Raw genomic sequence first — 22,179 nt, forward strand, 5'->3', positions numbered from 1 at the left:
ATTGTTGTAAATGTATTTACATACAAAATAAAGATAATCATTGTGTTATTTTTACCGAAAAGTGCACTGCGTAGAAACGGAAGCCCCCAATGTTTGCAAAATAGTGAGTGTTTTTCACATACCGTATTTATTGGGGTATACCACGCACCGGCCTATAACACGCACCCTCATTTTACCAAGGATATTTGGGTAAAAAAAGTTTTTTACCCAAATATCCATGGTAAAATGAGTGTGCGTGTGTGCGCGTGTATACCCCGAAACACCCCCAAGAAAGGCAGGGGGAGAGAGGCCGTCGCTGCCCGCTTCTCTCCCCCTGCCTTTCCTGGGGTCTAGAGCCCTGCTGCCGGCCCTTCTCTCCCGCTGGCTATCGGCGCCGCTGCCCGTTCTGTCCCCCTGACTATCGGTGCCGGGGGAGAGAAGGGGCAGCGGCACCCATTGCCGGCGCCGCTGCCCCGTTGCCTCCCCCCATCCCCGGTGGCATAATTACCTGTTGCCGGGGTCGGGTCCGCGCTGCTGCAGGCCTCCGGCGTGCGTCCCCTGCGTCGTTGCTATGCACGGTGCGGCGCACTGACGTCATGCGCCGCGCCGTGCAGCGCATAGCAACGACGCAGGGGAAGCACGCCGGAGGCCTGCAGCAGCGCGGACCCGACCCCGGCCAGGGAGAGAGAAGCGGCGCCGACAGCCAGGGGGAGAGAAGGGGCAGCGGCACCCATTGCCGGCGCCGCTGCCCCGTTGCCTCCCCCCATCCCTGGTGGCATAATTACCCTAGTCGGTTCCGCGCTGCTCCAGGCCTCCGTCGTGCGTCCCTGGCGTCATTGCTATGCGCTGAACGGCGCGGCGCTCTGACGTCATAGCAACGACGCTGGGGACGCACGACGGAGGCCTGGAGCAGCGCGGACCCGACTCAGGTAATTATGCCACCGGGGATGGGGGGAGGCAACGGGGCAGTGGCGCCGGCAATGGGTGCCGCTGCCCCTTCTCTCCCCCTGGCTGTCGGCGCCGCTTCTCTCCCCCTGGCTATCGGCGCCGGCAATGGGGCGCCGGCACCGATAGTCAGGGGGACAGAACGGGCAGCGGTGCCGATAGCCAGGGGGAGAGAAGGGCCAGCAGCAGGGCTCTAGACCCCAGGAAAGTGCGTGTTATACGACGATAAATACGGTAATTTATAAATTTTTTGTTTCACCATAGATTTTGTAATAAAATGAATGATTTCATTACAAAGTACACCAATATCTGTAGAAGTGATAAACACTGCACCACTCATGCCTCGGAGCAATCAGAGCCTATCCCAGGCTACACAGGTAAACTAGAGGCCTACTATTCAGACCTGCGGTGCTGCTCAAAACAAAAGTTCCATAATACCAAAATTGTTTTTTGGAAAATTCCACTGCAGTTTTTGAGCACAGTCAGAAGTAGATCTAGTCAGAAGTAGATCTAGTAGGAAGGAGAAGTATAAATCCTTCCCTTTATATTTCCCATTCCTTTTGAATCCACTTCAGGCTTTTTGCTCAAAAACCGCAGTGGCGGCAAAAAAAAAAAAAAACGGCAGAAAAAACCCTGTGTGGAAACTGAGCCTAAGGGTCTATTCACATGCCAAAATTTCGTAATTTTCATAAATTTACGTAGTTGACAGAAAGCCCATGGATAGTTTAAAAAAAAAAAAAAAGGAGAGAAAATACAATGCTACATCAGCTGGTCACTGGGCACAAATTTGCGCAAGGGATAAATTCACCGTACCAATCCATTTGCTAACCACTCACTTTGGAAGCATGATGAAAACTGATGAAGCCAGCAACATAAAAGTAAACACAAAATTAGATCATTTTGGTGCACTGCATCAATGCACAAAATCAAAACACATTGAACACACATTGAAATGTATTAAAGGAGAACTCCAGAATATAAAAATTGTCCCCCATACTGCCGGCAGTAAAAAAAATAAAGATGTACATACCTTCCTTCGCTCCTTTGGGGCCTGAGCTCCAGCTTCGGTCTCCGCCGCGATCCTCTTCCTGGTTTCTGGTGGTCGGCGAGTCATACTGCGCTCAGCCAATCACCAGCCGCAGTGAAGTCCCGGCTCGGCCGGCGCTAGGCTGAGCGGCAGTGTTACGTTTTCGGCCCTGGCAGCAGGTGCCGGTGTAGTGAAGAATTTTGTGTCCTGAAGCGTTCTCACACTGCCGCTCAGCCTATCGCCGGCCGAGTCAGGACTTTACTGCGGTCGGTGATTGGCTGCGGTCGGTGATTGGAGTGCAGTATGACTTGCCGACCACCAGCAACCAGCAAGAGGATCGTGGTGGAGACTGGAGCCGATTACCAGAGGCCCCGGGGGAGCGGAGGAAAGTATGTACATCTTTATTTTTTACTGCCGGCACTGTGGGGGACAATTTTTATATCCTGGAGTTTTCCTTTAACCCCTTAAGGACTCAGGGTTTTTCCGTTTTTGCACTTTCGTTTTTTCCTCCTTACCTTTTAAAAATCATAACCCTTTAAATTTTCCACCTAAAAATCCATATTATGGCTTATTTTTTGCGTCGCCAATTCTACTTTGCAGTGACATTAGTCATTTTACCCAAAAATGCACGGTGAAACAGAAAAAAAAATCATTGTGCGACAAAATCGGAAAAAAAAACGCCATTTTGTAACTTTTGGGGGCTTCCATTTCTACGCAGTGCATATTTCGGTAAAAATTACACCTTATCATTATTCTGTAGGTCCATACGGTTAAAATGATACCCTACTTATATAGGTTTGATTTTGTTGCACTTCTGGAAAAAATCATAACTACATGCAGGAAAATTTATAAGTTTAAAAATGTCATTTTCTGACCCCTATAACTTTTTTATTTTTCCACGTACAGGGCGGTATGAGGACTCATTTTTTGCGCCGTGATCTGAAGTTTTTATCAGTATGATTTTTGTTTTGATCAGACTTTTTGATCACTTTTTATTCATTTTTTAATGGTATAAAAAGTGACCAAAATACGCTTTTTTGGATTTGGAATTTTTTTGCGCATACGCCATTGACAGTGCGGTTTAATTAATGATATATTTTTATAGTTCGGACATTTACGCACGCGGCGATACCACATGTTTTTTTTTTTTTACACAGTTTTATTTTTTTTATGGGAAAAGGGGGGTGATTCAAACTTTTATTAGGGAAGGGGTTAAATGACCTTTATTAACCCTTTTTTTTTTACTTTTTTTTTGCAGTGTTATAGGTCCCATAGGGACCTATAACACTGCACACACTGATCTTTTACACAGATCATAGGCGTGTATTAACACGCCTGTGATCAGTGTTATCGGCGCTTGACTGCTCCTGCCTGGATCTCAGGCACAGAGCAGTCATTCGCTGATCGGACACCGAGGAGGCAGGTAGGGGCCCTCCCGGTGTCCGGTCAGCTGTTCGGGACGCTGCGATTTCACCGCGGCGGTCCCGAACAGCCCGACTGAGCAGCCGGGTCACTTTCACTTTCACTTTAGAAGCGGCGGTCAGCTTTGACCGCCGCTTCTAAAGGGTTAATACCGCACATCGCCGCGATCGGCGATGTGTGGTATTAGCCGTGGGTCCCGGCCGTTGATGAGCGCCGGGACCGAAGCGATATGATGCGGGATCGCAGCGCGATCCCGCTTCATATCGCGGGAGCCGGCGCAGGACGTAAATATATGTCCTGCGTCGTTAAGGGGTTAATTTTACCCTACGTATTAATACAATCTAAAATTGTGACATTTAGGGTCTATTCACATGTACAGTATTCTGCGCACAGATCTGATGCGCAGGATTTCAAGCTGTGTTCAGTCATTCCGTTTACATTGAAATCTGCAGCAGAAAATCCTGCGCATCAAATCTACAGCAGAATACTGTACATGTGAATAGACCATTAACCCCTTCCCGCTATAGGACGTATGCATATGTCCAATCATCCGACATGTTTGTGCATTTGGACGTATGCATACGTTCTAGCGATCTCCTGCACTGCCGTGGGCAGTGCAGGAGATTGGCGACGGGACCCGGCTGTTAATCACAGCCGGAGTCCCGCCGCAGCTGCCTGAGCCGCGATCGCGCCGGTCTCGGCAGCATTAACCCCCTAGATGCCGTGATCAATCCTGTTAACGGCATCTATGGTGTTGACAGGGGGAACGCTCTCCCCCTGTTCTCCAACGGCGGCGCCGCGATACAATCGCGGGTCGCTGTTAGTTGCTATGGTAGCAGGAGGTCAGATCATGACCTCCTGTATGCCTGCTACAGAAACCTTTGAGATCCAGTCAGAGTCTGGATCGCACAGGCTGTAGTGTCTGCAGCTCATCAGGTCATACTGTGATGCAGTACAAATGTATTGCAGCATAGTATAACTTGTAAAAAGTGTAAAAAATAAAATAAAAATTTCTTCAATAAAAGTATGAAGTGTAAAAAAATTTATCAAAAAAATGCCCCTTTCCCAATAAAAGCCCTGTATTATCACCAAAAAAGATCAAAAACACAAATCATATACATCATGGCCCTCATTTACTATTGCAAACCCAACATGTTTTGTGTGGTTGTGCACCACATTCTGTCGCATTGTGCCAGAAATTCTGTCTGCGCCAAATTTTGGCCAGAATTTGCGCCAGAATTGAAAAAACCCCAACTAACTCTCCATTTTGCGAAGAAAACTCGGAAAATGGGCGTGGCCGCCAGGGAAAGTGAGCGTGGTCTCTGAAAAGGGGCGTGTTTCCGACATTTTCACCAAAAGCCAACATATTTACTAAGGTTTCCACATAAAATGTGGTGGATTTCACCTGAGGAAAACCAGACAGATCAGATCATGTGTAAAAAAAAGCAAAGTGTAGGGAAAGTGGAAAATGTAGGGAAATCTTAGTAAATACCGTGGAAAATAAATTGTAGGGAATTAACACCCACAAAGAAACCTACACTCCACTCTTAGTAAATAAGGGCCAATAGGTATTGCCACGTGCTTAATGATGTATACTATAAAACTATAATGTAAATTATCCCGTACGGTGAACGCCATAAAAAAAACATAAAAAAGCGCAATATTCGCCAATTTTGGTACAAATAGCGGAATAAAAAAGAACAAAAGGTAGCACATAGCACAAAAATGATACCAATAAAAAGTAGAGCTCAAAAAATAAGCCCTTACTCAATGGCGTCGGACGAAAAATAAAAAAAAGTTACGACTGTTGGAAACTGTATGGCAGAAAAAGAATTTAGCTTAGAAAAGGAAAAAGAACATAGAAAGCTATATAAAATGGGTATCGCCATAATCGTACTGACCCACAGAATAAATATAACATCACTTTTACCGCACAGTGTAACCATAAAAAAATTAATTAAAAAAACGCCAGAAATTTTCCAGTTTTTTACAATATTTTGAAGTTTTTCACAAAAAATGCTTCATGCGTCAACAAAAATGCACAAGTTATATAAAGTACAATATGTCACAAAAAAACTTTCTCAGAATCGCTCTGCTCAGAAAAAGTGTTCTAAATTTATTACTATTTAAAGAGATACATGTTAAATTTTAAAAAAAGAGCCTGGTCATGGAGGTAAAAAAAAAAATTGGTCGGTCCTTAAGGGGTTAAGGAGCAAAAAGGTATTGAGAGAGACTTGGGTCAACAATAGGGACCGTCACCTCAAAAAAGGGGACACTTGAGTGGCATGTATGTATAATTTAGTTTTTGTGCTTTCTTTTTTTTTTTTCCAGGAATCCATTTTCCCGGAGTCCGACGTGTAGGACAAAACAGGTCTGTCACAATAGTCTCTTATGTTACCTCTAGTGCTGACCATAGTGGTGAAGCGCACGAGGTTTCTCTGGCTGCATCGGGAGCCAATCACGTGCCTCCTTTCAGTTTTGGCCTCATCTATGTGGGGAGTTGTGATTGGCTGGGAAGTGGAAGGTGGGCGTGGCTTTGTTCTGGCGAGTCTTCCGTGTGGCTCCGCTGCCCCTTATCTCACCGTACTCAGCCGGTACGGAGTTGGTGTAGGCGGGGCTGTATGGGCTGAAGGCCGGAAGGTATGAAGAGGCTCCGGTGCTGTCAGGGTGACGCACTTCTACAATAAAGTCGCCATAACTGACAGTCATTTCCTACCAGCCTGTGTTTCTGTTGTTTACATGTGTGGTCTGTTCTGCTGAGCTGTAAAATAAAGCTGGACAGTGTTCACACAATGCGACCGCATCTTACAGATTTGCATCTATTGTGAAAAAGCATGTTTTATCATTTTCCAGTAGTATTAAGTATATAAGTATATTATTATGGATAAAAAAAATATTGAGATTTACATATGATTCCCATTTAGGTTAGTGTTTCCTAACCAGTGTGCCTCCAGCTGTTGGAAAACTACAACTCCCAGCATGCCCGGACAGCCGTTGGCTGTCCGGGCATGCTGGGAGTTGTAGTTTTGCTACAGCTGGAGACACTGAGAAACCCTGATCCAGGGATAAACCACATAAATGGACAGCTTATATACAGAGATACAGTCCAGATCTGCAGTTATGTGTATTGTCGTTGCCATTGGAAACAGTCAGCAAGCTGGTCGACAGCCATATCCATAATAGCTTAGTGATAGTGTTGTCCATGGCAACCATTCGGGCTGTGATCAATTAAGTCAACAGTAAAGATATCACGTATTTCTAGACGCTCTTTTGAAAATCCGAAAAATGATGTCATTGGTTGCTATGGGTTACCCCTATTTTTTTTTTACCAATTTTAATAAGGGGGCTAAATAAGATGAGTAAATCTGCAGTAAGAATAACTGCACTCCAATCTAGTGACTTGGCCATCGATTACCGTAGTTTAGTCTTGTTGCATCCATTCCGCTCCGTGAGTGTTGTAAAGTCTGGTATGGCGCAGTCTCATGCCTAAACTGATCTGTGGCCCATTCATTCGATTTGGGATCGGAGGATCCTACTGTAGATTCGCTCAGCTCTGTCTGCCATCTTTTTTCACCAGTGTAAAAGGTCCAGGGCTGCTGCAGGTAAAATCTGTTTAAAAAAATAAATAAAACAGGCTGTGGCAAAATCTGCATCTTTACAGTGTGTGAACTTAGCCTAAGGGTACATTCCCACATGGCGTATTTGCTGCGTATTTGCTGCTGTGTATTTTATTTTCTCTGTTGAAGTCAATGGGTAGGAAAATACGCAGCACCAAATACGCAGCAAAATACGCCGTGTGGGAACGTACCCTAAGGGTGCGTTCACACGGAGTAATTCAAGAGGAATTTACTCGAGTAATTCCTCTTGAATTCTCCGCTCCAAATGAATGCACATCTCCTCAGCCCATTGACTTCATTGTTATTTCCACCGTCCTGTTCACACTGCGGAAATTCTGCTAGTGGAATTCCGACGCTGAATTCCGTTCCGCTTGAAGAAAGAACATGTTCATTCTTCAAGCGGAATCCGCTAGCAGAAATCAATTGAAGTCAATGGTAAAAAAAAAAAATGGCTGAAAAACCCTTCACTTTCTCCCCCATTTCCACGCGCAATTCCGTTTGCAAATTGCGCACTAAAATAACATTTATTTTTTCCCGTCCGTAAATTTTTCGTCGTGAATTACTCTTTATTTACTACGTGTGAATGCACCCTTATCCTCCTCCTCCTCTCTTAGTATTTCCTGTTGAGTTCATTGACCCTAAGAAGAGCCCAGAATGCTTGGCCATTACCCTACTGGCATTGCGACCCCTTCCCCGTCTTCTTTTGACACACACAGTGGTGCATGTTGGAGACATAGCCTTGCTGTGGGGTCTTGGTGGGTGTCAGCTGATGATCTAGGAAAGCTGTGTGTGTGTATTGAACCAGGTGACATTGTTGTCTTGTCTTAATGATTTTCCTCATTTTGCAGGCCCTGCAGAGGATGGGGGAAAACACCAGCCCGATCAGTGTTATCCTGGTGAGTTCTGGAAGCAGGGGAAATAAGCTGCTCTTTCGATACCCTTTCCAGAGAACTCCAGAGACACAATCCTTACAGACAAGTAAGTGAAGACCATCTCATACACACAGAGCCTGCTTACAACAACATACTACAAAGCTTAAAGGGGTACTCTGGTGAAAAACCTTTGTTTTGTTTTTTTTAAATCCACTGGTGTCAGAAAGTTAAACAGATTTGTAAATGACTTTGATTAAAAAATCTTAATCCTTCCAGTACTTATTAGCTGCTGAATATTACAGAAGAAATTATTTTCTTTTTGGAACACAGAGCTCTCTGCTGACATCACGAGCACAGTGCTCTCTGCTGACACCTCTGTCCATTTTAAGAACTGTCCAGAGTAGGAGAAAATCCCTATAGCAAACATATGCTGCTCTGGTCAGTTCCTAAAAAGGACAGAGATGTCAGCAGAGAGCACTGTGCTCGTGATTCAGCAGAGAGCTCTGTGTTCCAAAAAGAAAATAATTTCCTCTGTAGTATTCAGCAGCTAATAAGTACTGGAAGGATTAAGATTTTTTTAATAGAAGTAAGTTACAAATCTGTTAAACTTTCTGGCACCAGTTGAAAAAAAGTTTTCCACCAGAGTACCCCTTTAAAGGAGTAGTCTTCTGAAAAGTATTTCCAGTCTGTTGTGCCCGGGCTGCCAAAAAAAAGAAAACAAACTTTAACTCACCTTCCTGTGTTCCCACGTAACGCCACTACTGCTGTTCAGTCCTTTGGTCCGGTCTTCTTCCGTGTTCACGGATCGTCACACTGTGCTCAGCTTATTACCGGCTGAGGCGGGACATCACTGGTAGACTGAGCACAGTGTGACGATCCGTGCACACGGAAGAAGGAAGAAGACCGGACCGGAGGAAGCTGAGTTAAAGTTTGTTTTCTTTTTTCTTCTTTTTTGCAGCCCGGGCACAACGGGCTGGAAATGCTTTTCAGAAGACTACTCCTTTAAAGGGGTTTTAACATGAAGATAAATTAGTCTAAACTGATGCATTATGTGAAATAAAACATATTTGTAAATGCAAGTAATTATCAGAAATCAGTGGTTTTTAAAAGGCAGCCATGTTTTTTGCCATGGGATACGTTATGTAGGCAGTTTCCTCTTCTGGTCAGTTGCTCAGTTCTTCTCACACACAGTAAAGATACATCCAAATATACTGCGGCATAAAGGTGCTAGAATTCATAAAGTTCACTTAGGCTCCTTTCACACTCCCGTTATGACACGGCAGTGGGACGCCCATCGGTGGAGCTGGGGAGAATAGCTGGAGAGAAAAAATACCGCTTGCACCGTCTTTTTCTCCTGCTATTCCCGTCAAAAAGCAACGGACCCCATAACAGTAAATGGGAGCCGTTGGGACCCGTTGTGCCCCGTCATGAGAACGGCCGTTAAAGGCACCCAAAAAAAAGGCTTTAACGGCCATTCTTGATGGGGTGCAATGGCAGTGTGAAAGGGGCCTTACATGTATGATACGGTCTGTCTAAGTATTCACAGGCCATTATGAGGTAAATATACATGATGTACTGCTATAGCTTCTATATTACATTCTGTAATACTAAGGAGAGAGGGGATCTTATTCACTATACAAACACTCTATGCTGTGTGAGAATCTGTTAGGAAGAGAAAGACTGATACTGGCGCCTAGTGCATTACCCTTGGTAACAGGAGCAGTGGGGTCCAGAGATTGGCCCAAAACCATATAGATGGCCGCTCACCTTGGAGAAGAGTAATATGAGCCTATCAACCCAGTGATAATGGGGTACTTTAGATCCCGATTCGCTGCTGTGCCTTCTGGGTTACAGGAACCAGCTGCACTGCTGTCCTGGGTGCGGATGAGGAGAAGCTAGAATAGAAAACCCTTGTAGAATGGTGCTGCGGCTCCCTCAGAATGATGATAATGGACCAGAATATTGTTAAAAGGTTCGCAGTGGAACCGTTTTATTAAGTGTAAAATTGTAAGTGTTTTTTTATGTTTTAAACTTAATAAACCGGTTCCACTGCGAACCTTTTAACAATATCCTAGTCCATTCTCATCATTCTGAGGGAGCCGCAGCGCCATTCTACAAGGGTTTTCTTTTCAAGCTTCTATGCTGTGTGAGGAGTTGTAGAGAAGACATATCTTTACCATTATATAGATTAGATTCTCTTGATGGATGACTCTCACTATTTAGCACAGGAAAGAGCATCTGTACTAATGACTGCTGGGAAATAAAGTTCATAGCAAACCATGTGACAGTCAGAAGCTCTGCCCCCCACACTGATTTTTGTATGAAATGGTGAAAGGATAAAAAGAAGGAGGAGACAAGGAAATAAGGTCAGGTCTGCATCATTTATCAGAGGCAGAAATTTAATTTAATTTAACCTAACAAAATATAATTTTTGGGTGGAAAGTGGATCATGTTAAAGCCCCTTTAAGGCTCCATATGTGTTGTGTGAAGCCCCCGTACAGTGCTGTGTGTATTCTATTGTAAAGAGCCAAAACACACCCATGTAGCAAATTACCTAATACTAGTATATGTAGACACCTATCTTCCTTTATCACATAATGCAGGGTTTTCCAACCAGGGTGCCTCCAGCTGTTTCAAAGCTAAAACTCCTAGCATGCCCAGGCATGCTGGGGGTTGTATTTTTTTTTTGTAAAAGCTGGAGGCTCCTTGGTTGGGAAACACTGACGTAATGTATAGACTTACATCCTAGAGGAATCCACTGAAAGAATGTGCATGTGTTTTATTTCAGCAGAATCCTCTAGATCGATTGCCATCTATAGAGACAATGCATTTCCAAGGGGTCCTAGCATCAACTGATTTGCTGGCCCCTGCCGCATGCAGAATGTCCATCAAGAAGAATTCCATCTGTCCTAAAACGTTTGTTCAGGAAATTGCTAAACTTGTTTTTTAAATCAGATATTTTTATTACATTTTTGAAACATTTTTTAAAATACAAACAAATAAACAACCCGTAACCCACCCCTCACCCCGACAGTCCCCCCCCCCCCCCACACACACACACACAAAAAAAAAAAACAATTTGTCTCAGCACCACATCATCAGCAACCAGCATAACAAAGCAGGTAAGGAACTAAGCAATACAGAAAACTGAGTGTGTAAGCCAGAACCCCCCCCCCCACAGTGAAATAGAACCAATCAGGAAGACACATTAAGCCAAACCAGCCATTCCACAGGGATAAATCCATCACAGGCACAACACAGGGTACACAGAAACAAACAGCACACATTACTCGCCAACACAGCTCACAAGCCATATGGAAGGAAACAAGCATCTAAGATACATCCCCAGGAGGGTGAAACTTTCGCACCCAAGGACCCCAGACGCCATCAAACTTACATTCGACTTCACGCTTAAAGGGTAACTCTCATTGTAACTAATTTTTGCTATTTCACTTCTTATGGTAAATAATAAATATTTCTAATGTACGTTGTTGAAAAAAAACCAAGAGCACATTTCCCCCATCTTATACACAGACTTTGGACCGAAGCCCAAACACAAGAACTACAGCCTGGAGTGCTGAGGGGGGGGGGGGGGGGGGGGGGGGTGTCCAGCCTCATTTAATCATAGCTCCTCTCACACTTAACTGCCATATGCTGTTGATTGGACCCCCCCCCCCCCAGCACTCCAGGCTGCACTTTCTGTGTTTGGGCTTCGGTCCAAAGTCTGAGTATGAGATGGGGGGGAAATGTGCTCTTGAGCTTTTTTAAGCACAAATAAAACATAGAAGACTTCATTTTTTTTTTAAATAAAGTATATTAGAAATATTTTTTATTTACCATAAGGAGTGCAATAGCAAAAATTACTTTTAATGAGAGTGACCATTTAATGTAAATTCCTTTCTCCAACGGAACTATAAACTTCATCCGAGTGATTAGATCAGCCACTGCCGGAGGGGTGGGCCTAATCCAGTACTGCGCAATCATTTTCCAAGCCTAAGACAGAACTAGTAAAATACCTATTTCCACCATAGAGGGTTCCTGACCACAGCCTATAAGACCTAGCAGACACACTTTAGGGAGCCGAGACAACGTCACACCATAGACTGTCTGTATAAGATGTATCACATCTTGTCAATAGGTATCTAAAAGGGGGCAATCCCACATCATATGTACCAGATAGGCCTACCACACCAAGAACAGGCAGAATCAAACATAACCCCAATATTATGTAAGAACACCAGAGTTGTATACACCATGTGGAGGAGAAATAGCTGAGACAACCTGACAGAGAGTTAATGACAATTAGACTCTGACAGAGATAAAAACAGGGTAAGAGCTAACACAGTAGACCATTCCTCATCAATTAGATCTCTGAAGTCCCTCTCCCACTTACCACGGACAGTCAAAGGAAATTTATCATGATGGAAACTCAACAACTCCCCATGCAGCCACGAAGTAAACCCGGCCAACTCCCATTTTGTAACCACAGAGTCCAAGACCATATTGGAGTGAATGGCCAGTGATTGCGACCTACATTTTGTCTAGTACACATGGCGTAACTGCAAGTACCTATAAAACGAGGAGTGTGGCAAGCCAAACTCCTCCTGTAAATCCCCAAAAGAACGGACCATCCCCTGAGCAACCAGTTGTTCCAAGCTGCAGAGTCCTCTCCTCTCCCAAAAGCCAGTATCTACAAAAGAGTAAAAATCAGGCAAGCCAGGGTTATGCCACAACAGTGGGAATTTAGTGCAACCTGTAATACCCAAAAGTTTACATGTGTGACGCCAAAGCTTGCACAAGAGCAGAGTATTGGGAGAGGAGTCAGGAGGTATAGTAAGGGCACCAATCTCCAGCATGTGCAGCGGCACACGACCCCCATGTTTAGCCATAAAACCGATCCGTGAAACTGCTAAACTTGTAACCAATCCAGTTATCCTATAGGTGGAGAGTGTGCTTGTATATTGGGTACTCCAGAGGAATAGCATTTTACCATAAGCTATTAAAGATTAGCATCTTTATTTGAGAATATAAATAAGTGATTCTGGTATAGCCCTGTATACACTGACAGCTTCCATGTGTATGCTTTGCTTATCCACAGTCCTATGAATTGCAGCATGAAGGTACTTTTACACACATTGAACTACAGGTGATTCGCACAATACAGATGGGTTTGGTTTATGCTGGGTTTACACCTGTCTTTTCTGGGATTCTGCTTGGTCATTTTAGTAGAATAACAGACAAATCAACACCAGCAGATCAATTATAGACCAGACACTGACAGCACCCAATGGAACCCATGTACTTTAACAGGGTCTGTCAGTTTTCCAGTATGCTGTCCAGAAATAACAAATGCTCTGTTATTTTATCCAGTATTTTTTTTACATTTGACAGAACTTATGATGTAGGCTTCCAATGGAGCCATGAACCCAATTGTGAACACAACACAACAGAAGGTTTCAACAGGGTGCACCTAGCCCAGCACTATCTGTTGTACAGCAGTTCGATAGTTTAGTGGTCTGGACACCACATCTTGTCATAAAATATTGCCAGCTCCCCTGTAGTTTAGCAGACAGCTCATAGTGATTCTCATAAAGCTATGTTATGCTATTCTCTATTACCGTATATACTCGAGTATAAGCCGACCCGAATATAAGCTGAGGCCCCTAATTTTATTGACTCGACTATAAGCCTAGGGTGGGAAATACATCATCCCCCCATGTCATCATCCCCCCCCCTCTCATCATCCAGACCCCCGTCATTAACACCCCCGTCATCACCCCCCCCCTGCCATCATCCAGACCCCCGTCATCATCCCCCCTCCCCCCTTCATCATCACCGCCTGTCAATCCCTTCATCAGTGGTCTTCAACCTGCGGACCTCCAGATGTTGCAAAACTACAACTCCCAGCATGCCCGGACAGCCATCGGCTATCCGGGCATGCTGGGAGTTGTAGTTTTGAAACATCTGGAGGTCCGCAGGTTGAAGACCACTGCGGCTTTCATCATCATCCAGACCCCCCCTTTAGTTTTCTACTCCCCTCGGTAGGAAGGAAGGGTGAGCTGGTCCGGGCCATCTATGCTGCAGGGACCGTTCGGTGGGGAGGGTTAGTCGTTCCGGGCTGTCCATCTTCACCGGGAGGCCCTCTTCTCTGCTCCAGGCCGGCCCCGGACTAGTGACGTTGCCTTGACGATGACGCACAGGGACGTTCATGCGCAGGGACGTCCCTGTGCGTCGTCGTCAAGGCAACGTCATTATGCTGGGGCCGGAGCGGAGAAGAGGGCCTCCCGGTGAAAATGGACAGCCCGGAACGACTAACCCTCCTCACCGAACGGTCCCTGCAGCATAGATGGCCCGGACCAGCTCACCCTTCCTTCCCACCGAGGGGAGGTGAGTAGAAAACTGAAGGGGGGTCTGGATGATGACGAAGGCCACAGTGGTCTTCAACCTGCGGACCTACAGATGTTTCAAAACTACAACTCCCAGCATTCCCGGACAGCCGATGGCTGTCCGGGCATGCTGGGAGTTGTAGTTTTGCAACATCTAGAGGTCCGCAGGTTGAAAACCACTGAGAAGGGATTGTTTGACTGGCGGAGAGTTCACTCGAGTATAAGCAGAGGGGGGCGTTTTCAGCACGAAAAATCATGCTGAAAAACTCGGCTTATACTCGAGTATATACAGTATGTTAGTTTAGGTTGACTAGAGGTTACCACATACTGTATCTAAAGTTCCAGGTTATTGCACTTTCCAAAGTCTAATGAAAGGCTCTCATTGTTGTTTTAGATAATCCAAGAAGCTGCTATGCCTTAAATAACACAGGAGACAATGCAGAAGATCCTGATGGAGATTCTAAGTATGATGTTAATGTTACTTTTAGTATCTCTATATGTAGTGCTTATATGCTACCTGACATTTTACAGGTTTTGTAACATAGGCAACGTACAAAACATCCACAATATATTTGGTCAATCTACGATATCACAATTAGAATATTGTAACAGTGGCCTAAAGGGGCTTTCTATGACTTTAATATCGATGGCCTATATTTAGGAGGGGCTATCAATACCAGATCAGAGGGGGTCTGCAGCCTTTTCATTACCAGGCTCGGCGCCATAACCACAGCTCACAAATCACCCTAACACCAATAAATGGAGGGCTTCATTTTGTATACAATTCTATAAACCACCTGGGTTGGTCACTAAATCCCTATATTTTCCATTCACTTTTTTTTTTTAGAAAACCAAAACAAATATATATTGTCTAATAAACGAACTACACTACATTACAAACACCAGTGGCATGCCTCCTATGTAGATTAATTAATAGCCTTATTGCTGTATGATGTGCTAAGCTGGCTACAAAATGTCTGTAATACAAATTTATCAGGACGTGTCTGCAGTACATGCCTGACTCTAAGAGGAGGCAAACACCTTTAGAGGCGTACTCTGCCCTAGACATCTTATCCCCTATCCCCTGCACCCAGCATTCGTTTAGAGCATTGGGTGCAGCGCTGGAGGCTCGTGATGTCACAGCCGCCGCCAACTCGTGACTTCACGGTCACGCCCCCTCAATGCAAGTCTATGGAAGGGGGCGTGACGTCCGTCACGCCCCCTTCCATAGACTTGCATTGAGGGGGTGTGGCTGTGACATCACGAGCCTCCACCCTGCATCGCCAGTCATCCGTCAAGGCGCGAAGTTCGCTCCGTGCACCAGATGTCTGGGGTGCCGCAGCCGAGATCGAGGGGTTCCCCAACAGCGGGACCCCTGTGATCATACATTTTATCCCCTATCCTTTGGATAGGGGATAAGATGTCTAGGGGCAGAGTACCCTTTTGAAAAGTTCCTTGCGACATGTTTAACCACATGCAGTGGCTTTGTCAATAGGCAGCGGACATGTTACATAGTAACATAGGGGGAGATGCATCAAAACTTGTGCAGAGGAAAAGTCGACAAGTTGCCCATAGCAACCAATCAGATGGCTTTTTTAATTTTTGAATAGGCCTCTGAGAAATACAAGAAGGAATTGGTTGATATGGGCAACTGGTCAGCTTTTTCTCAGCACAGATCTTGATGAATCTCCCCCATAGTTTGTAAGGTTGAAAAAAGACAAGAGTCCATCAAGTGTTGACCAGACGTGCGGATATGCTTTCTCAACATACTGAATGCCTGAACAGTCTCTTGGTGATGCTGACCGCTGAGGGTATCTGTTCTACTCAGATGAGATGTTACTAGACTGCAGGATTGTTGTCCATCTCCCAGGTAGCAATATGATGGGACATTGGCTGATTATCAGCATCTTGCGGATGCTCTTCTTTATCAGCTTTGAGAGGTTAAAGGGGTACTCCGGTGAAAAACATTTTTTTCCCATATCAACTGGCTCCAGAAAGTTAAACAGATTTGTAAATTGCTTCAATTAAAAAATCTTAATCCTTCCAGTACTTATCAGCTGCTCCACATGAAGTTCTTTTCTTTTTGAATTTCCTTTCTGTCTGACCACAGTGCTCTCTGCTGACACCTCTGTCCATGTCAAGAACTATCCAGAGCAGGATAGGTTTTCTATGGGGATTTGCTTGTGTTCTGGACAGTTCCTGACATGGACAGAGGTGTCAGCAGAGAGCACTGTGGTCAGACAGAAAGGAAATTCAAAAAGAAAAGAACTTCCTTTGGATTTAAACAGCCGCTGATAAGTACTGGAAGGATTAATATTTTTTTTAATAGAAGTAATTTACATATCTGTTTAACTTTCTGGCACCAGTTGATTTAAAACATTTTTTTTCCAGTGCAGTAACCCTTTAAGGGTAGGGTCACACATGCTGTATTTTGCTACGTATTTTCTGCAGCTGATTCTGCTACCCATTGACTTCAGTGGCTAGGAAAATACTCAGAAGCAAATACACAGCAAAATATTGCACATGTGACTATACCTAAAAGCGTAAATGCCCACTCCACCTTTTAGCACGTCACACTGGTTAGTCAGAAGATGTTATCTGGGAGCTTGCATTCCCTTTCCTCTACCCCACCACCCAACATTTCATAAAATTTAGCTTTTTTTCTTCTATCTTTAATCTCTGTATATATAGTACAACACAAATGTTGTTTGGCCAGAAAAGAATAGAGAATTCAATGTAAAAAAAAACAGGATTCAGAGGCAAAAATGTATTTCTCTCACTGTGCTAAACAGCTAGTGAACTTACCAAAAAATTTCTGTCCATTGACTTCGGCACTGATCTCTGGAATCAGCAACAGATCATTTTGCCAGAAACAGACACCTGATGTATGACAACACATATAGACACTGGGTTGCCTCCAGCTGTTGCGAAACTACAACTCACAACATGCTGGGAGTTGTAGTTTTGTAACAGCTGGAGGCGCCCTGGTTGGGAAACCCTGGCCTAATGTGTGTGGGTGGCTTTATAATGCCAGTATGTATTTCATCTATGTAGGCGCATCCAAATGAATTGTCAGAGCATTACAAACTGTTGTGTATGAATAATAACTTGTTTTTCTGCTCATGGATCCTGTCTACATGGTCTACAAGGTGAGCCTGTGTGTGATAATCCATTACGTGTAATGCTGTGTAGGTTAGGCAAGTTCTACACACAGACTTTTGAGATCACATCCTCACTACATGGAAATTCAGCGCTGATTCTGACTTGCGCCGCACACCCATTGAGGTTAGTGGGTTTTGCAGTGCTGAGTACCGCAACACAATATCCAACAAGGATTTGGATTCTGACGGAATCCATCAGCACTCTTCGCGGATTCCTCGCTGAATTTCCCCAGTGTGAATGTACCCTTAGTTGTATGACTTCATGTCTTCTTGTTTGCATTTAAATTTGTATTTTACCTCATGACAGTAGCAGTTCACAACTCCATCAGCAAAAATGGTATGGAGATCAACTTATCAAGCTATTAATGTCAGTGCTAAATGTGTCAGTCACGTGATAAGGGTCTGTGTGTAGTCTTATCATACTAGTTATGTAATGTGCGTCAGTGATGTGTCATGTAGTGTGTAGTATTGCAGCGTGTACTGTTACGTTGTGTTCCTGTTTTTCTCTGTTGATGGCTCCCGTTCCTATTCCAGAGAGCCTTGTCCTCTAACAGATGAGCAGTTGGTTGCAGGGTAAGACTGGATATTCTAAACAATAGTGACTTGTTTAGAATGTGCCTCTTTCTTAAGAGTCTTCAGCTCTCTTCCTATCTGTGCTGTGTCTGTATCACACTGCAAATAACTGAACCTGGAATATCCACATATATTAATGGACTTGTAATTGTTTACTAACTCTTCTTGGCACAGATCTCTGCTTTACTGAATTCTGAGAAATGTTTAATTTTGTATTGCTCCTGTCATAAACTGTTCAAATGTTACATGAAACTGCACAGTGAATGTATAAACCAAGCATTGTGAGGACTGACGAAGATGATGATGGTAGCGCTGCAAGTAAACATTCTTAAACCAGTGTTTGCCAACCAATGGCTTGGGAGGCACATGTGGCTATTAGGACACCCGCATGTGTCTACTGACCTGCTGGCAACTTAGTTTGTATTCGTACCTGTAAATAAAAAGAAAAAAGAGACCGATGGAGGCGCCTCGTGTATTACCACTTAGACCTTTTAGGGAATAAGGGGAGAGAGAGAGGGCTTGGATGGCCGCTCACCTGAAGTGAATAGGAAATTTGCATATAACCCACCACAGAGGGTAACCAATAAGAGGAGGGACAGCTGCTATGCCCAAGGTCCCAGGAGAAGAAGTGAATAAATCCTGATGCAAGCGGATGAAGGTGGACAAAAAACGACCCTTGAAGTGGCGCCGCTGTGTTCAGTAAGAGATGGAGGCCAGACCAGAGATATTTAAAAATACTGGAGTGGTTTATTAAAAACATAAAATATATTAAAATATATTATTTTATTGTTTTATGTTTTAAATAAACCACTGCAGTGTTTTGAAATATCTCTGGTCTGGCCTCCATCTCTTACTGGACACAGCGGCGCCACTTCAAGGGTCGTTTTTTCTCTACCTTCATCCGTTTTGTATTAGTGGGAGAAGGTAGGTCAGACCATTGCTACAACTTAGCCCCCCAGCCAAGACCATTTCCCTGGTATTTGTTGGTAGGATAATGACCCAAAGATCTTGGTTATAGCTTTAAAGGGTTATTCCCATAGTCATGTCGAATCACTAGTTTATGCTATCACTTTAAGATCATTGGGAGTCCAATCTCTTAAACCTTCTTCAAACCTGAGAAAGATGGGGCCTCAGTGTTAATTCATTATTTTCCTGCACAGGGAAAATGTGCAGTGCAGTACTGAATCAGCTCTACATCCCCTCTCTTTCTCCCATGTGCTGGATGTGCTGGTCCCATGTGTTGGATTTTTACTAGTCATAAAGTGATGGCATATTTTAGTGATTCATGAGATAATACCCCTTTTTTAGACTTATTTTAATATCCAGTGTAGTTCCACACCGCCAGCCATATTTCAAAGTCTCTTGCTGTGTCCAAAGGATTGGGGACCTCTGTTCTAAGCCAATGTTGGGCTGCATTTTTTTATTTTATTTTTTTGCTTGGCATAAAGGATAACTATTTTAAAGGGGTATTGCCATTTTGGACTCACACATTTGTCAAGAAGGGTTTTCTATTTCTTGTCTTGTCTTATAAAGTGGCTGCATCCAGATGGAGACAAAATGGAGAAGTGCCAGTGCATGCCTTCTCTCTATTCTGTTCTGTGGGATTTAAAAAGGTACTCCACTGGGAAACATTTTCTTTTTAATCAACTGGTGCCAGAAAGTTAAACAGATTTGTAAATTTCTTCTATTTAAAAATATTAATCCTTCCAGTACTTATCACCTGCTGTATACTACAGAGGAAGTTCTTTTATTTTTGAATTTCCTTTCTGTCTGACCACAGTGCTCTCTGCCGACACCTTTGTCGGTGTCAGGAACTGTCCAGAGCAGGATAGGGGGGATTTGCTTCTACTCTGGACAGTTCCTGACATGGACAGAGGTGTCGGCAGAGAGCACTGTGGTCAGACAGAAAGGAAATTCAAAAAGAAAAGAACTTCCTCTGAAGTATACAGCAGCTGATAAGTACTGATAAACGCAGCTTTCCTGGATCTCCGGACGCGGTGATCGGAACGGCATGACTGCTGATAACTATCAGCAGCCAGCCCAGGACATCGCCTAGAGGGGTCCTGAGACCAGTCAATTCTGACCGGCGAATCACGGCTATTCCGGGCAGGGCGGGGGGGGGGGGGGGGGGGGTGGGGGAGTAAAGTTCTCTTCTGAGCATTGTAGTTTGCCAGCAGAGCACTTTACATCCACATATAGGGTATTTCCATACTCAGAAGAGATGGGGTTACAAATTTTGGGGGGCTTTTTCTCCTATTACCCCTTGTGAAAATGAAAAATTTGGGGTAACATCAGCATGTTAGTGAAAAAAATAAAAATTTTCATTTTCACGTTTCACTTTAGCGGTAATTTGGCATACACCTGTGGGGTGTAGAGGCTCACTGTACCCTTGTTATGTTCCTTGAGAGGTGTTGTTTCCCAAATGGTGTATTTTTTTTTGCTGTTCTGGCACCAAAGGGGCTTCCTTAATGTGACATGCCCCCCAAAAATCATTTCAGCAAAATTCACTATCCAAAATCCCATTGTTGCTCCTTCCCTTCTGAGCCCTCTAGTGCACCCACAGAACACTTCACATCCACATATGAGATATTTCCTTTCTCAAGAGAAAATAGGTTACGAATTTTGGGGGGATTTTTCTCCTTTTACCCCTTGTAAAAATTCAAAAACTGGGTCTACAAGAACATGCGAGTGTAAAAAAAATGAAGATTTTGAATTTGACATTGCCCTTTTTGATAAATGTGGGACCATGGCCTATTTAGGCAGAATACAGGCAGCCCTAAATAGAAGCCAGTTGCTTAGCAGGGCATTGACAGTGAATGAGCTTTCATTTATACAATGCAATACCAATCTCATTTAGCAAGTGCCTTGTATATGTAGCAGGGACCCATTGTCAGATGAAAACCTAATGTGTTTCTCTTGGGCCTTTGTCTGGCCTGTATAAGTACATCATAAAAAGTGAAGCATGGAATAGCATAGTTGACAAAAAAAACAACGAAAAACTGTATTCATAAAACAGATACTATATTAGACTACAGGGGATGGAGGCTGAAGTATGGCATCCATCACAGGAATCAATTTAAGGGGACACTCACACCGGCGGAGTACCCGCAAATTTCTCATTGAGGTCAATGTAATCTGCTGTAGATTTTCCACTGCAAAACACCTGACACCCACACAATCCACCTGTGCAAAAGGGGTTATTTAGGAAAACATAGCTCTTCCTTCCAGCTCTTCCAATCCAGTGGATTGACAAGGGAATATGTTCGCCCTATAGGATGCACCGGCATATAAGACGCACCCAATTTTAAAGGTGCAAAAAAAAGATTCTGCACCCGTTGGCTGTCCGGGCATGCTGGGAGTTGTAGTTTTACAACATCTGGAGGTCCGCAGGTTGAAGACCACTGGTATAGGAGGTAATACTCACCTGTCCCCGCCGCTCCGGACCCGTCACCGCTGCCCTGGATGTCGCTCCATCGCTGTCGCCGCGTCCCCGGGGTGTCCCCGACGCTCCGGACATCTTCTTCCTCGGGATCCACGCTCTCCGTCGCCGTCATCACGACGCTACGCACGCCGCTCCTATTGGATGACGGGACGGCGTGTGCGACAACGTGATGACGACGGAGAGCACCGGCCATGCAGGGGATCCCGGCAAGGAGCAGACACCGAGGAGGCAGGTAAGGTCCCTCCCCATGTCCTGTAAGCTGTTCAGGATGCCGCGATTTCACCGTGGCGGTCCCGAACAGCCCGACTGAGCAGCCGGGTTAGTGTCACTTTGCCTTCAGACGTGGCGGTCAGCTTTGATCGCCATGTCTGAAGGGTTAATACAGGGCATCACCGCGATCGGGGATGTCCTGTATTAGCCGCGGGTCCCGGCCGTTGATGGCCGCAGGGACTGGTGTATTCGCCATATAAGACGCACCAGCTTTTCCCCCCCAGAAAAAGTGCGTCTTATACGGCGAAAAATACGCTAAGTTGCTGGCAGACACCTCTGCAAAATGAATTGGATTGATCACTATTGCCGTGTGTGCCATCATGTATGATCATTTGTTGTATAACACAATAAATATACTAGGTGGGGATTTTATCTTAAAGAAAACCTTTCTCAGGGATATATATATATATATATATATATATATATATATATATATATACTCATCAGACATATTTTTATTGAACAAATGCAGACAGTAAGATATG

At 44.4% G+C, this 22,179-nt stretch overlaps 1 protein-coding gene across 6 annotated transcripts in view; it reads left to right on the forward strand.

The window, feature by feature from the left end:
* The first annotated feature begins 5,829 nt into the window (after positions 1-5,829).
* Positions 5,830-22,179, forward strand: part of NPRL3 (NPR3 like, GATOR1 complex subunit) — a 76,431-nt gene continuing 60,081 nt past the window's right edge. Inside the window, exons 1-4 of one of the 6 annotated variants that reach the window (XR_008846972.1) lie at positions 5,830-6,013; positions 7,839-7,968; positions 14,643-14,712; positions 17,944-17,982. Coding sequence is in view for 5 of the 6 variants with exons in the window: in XM_056534513.1 (XP_056390488.1) it covers positions 5,864-6,013; positions 7,839-7,968; positions 14,643-14,712; positions 17,944-17,982 (389 nt within the window). In the remaining variant the exon portion in view is untranslated. Of the gene's footprint in view, positions 6,206-7,838; positions 7,969-14,642; positions 14,713-17,943; positions 17,983-22,179 lie in introns of all 6 variants that reach the window. The other 5 variants (XM_056534515.1, XM_056534513.1, XM_056534511.1 and 2 more) reach the window with 5 other exon arrangements.

This window comes from Hyla sarda, chromosome 8, assembly GCF_029499605.1.
Source record: "Hyla sarda isolate aHylSar1 chromosome 8, aHylSar1.hap1, whole genome shotgun sequence".
Lineage (NCBI taxonomy): Eukaryota > Metazoa > Chordata > Amphibia > Anura > Hylidae > Hyla > Hyla sarda.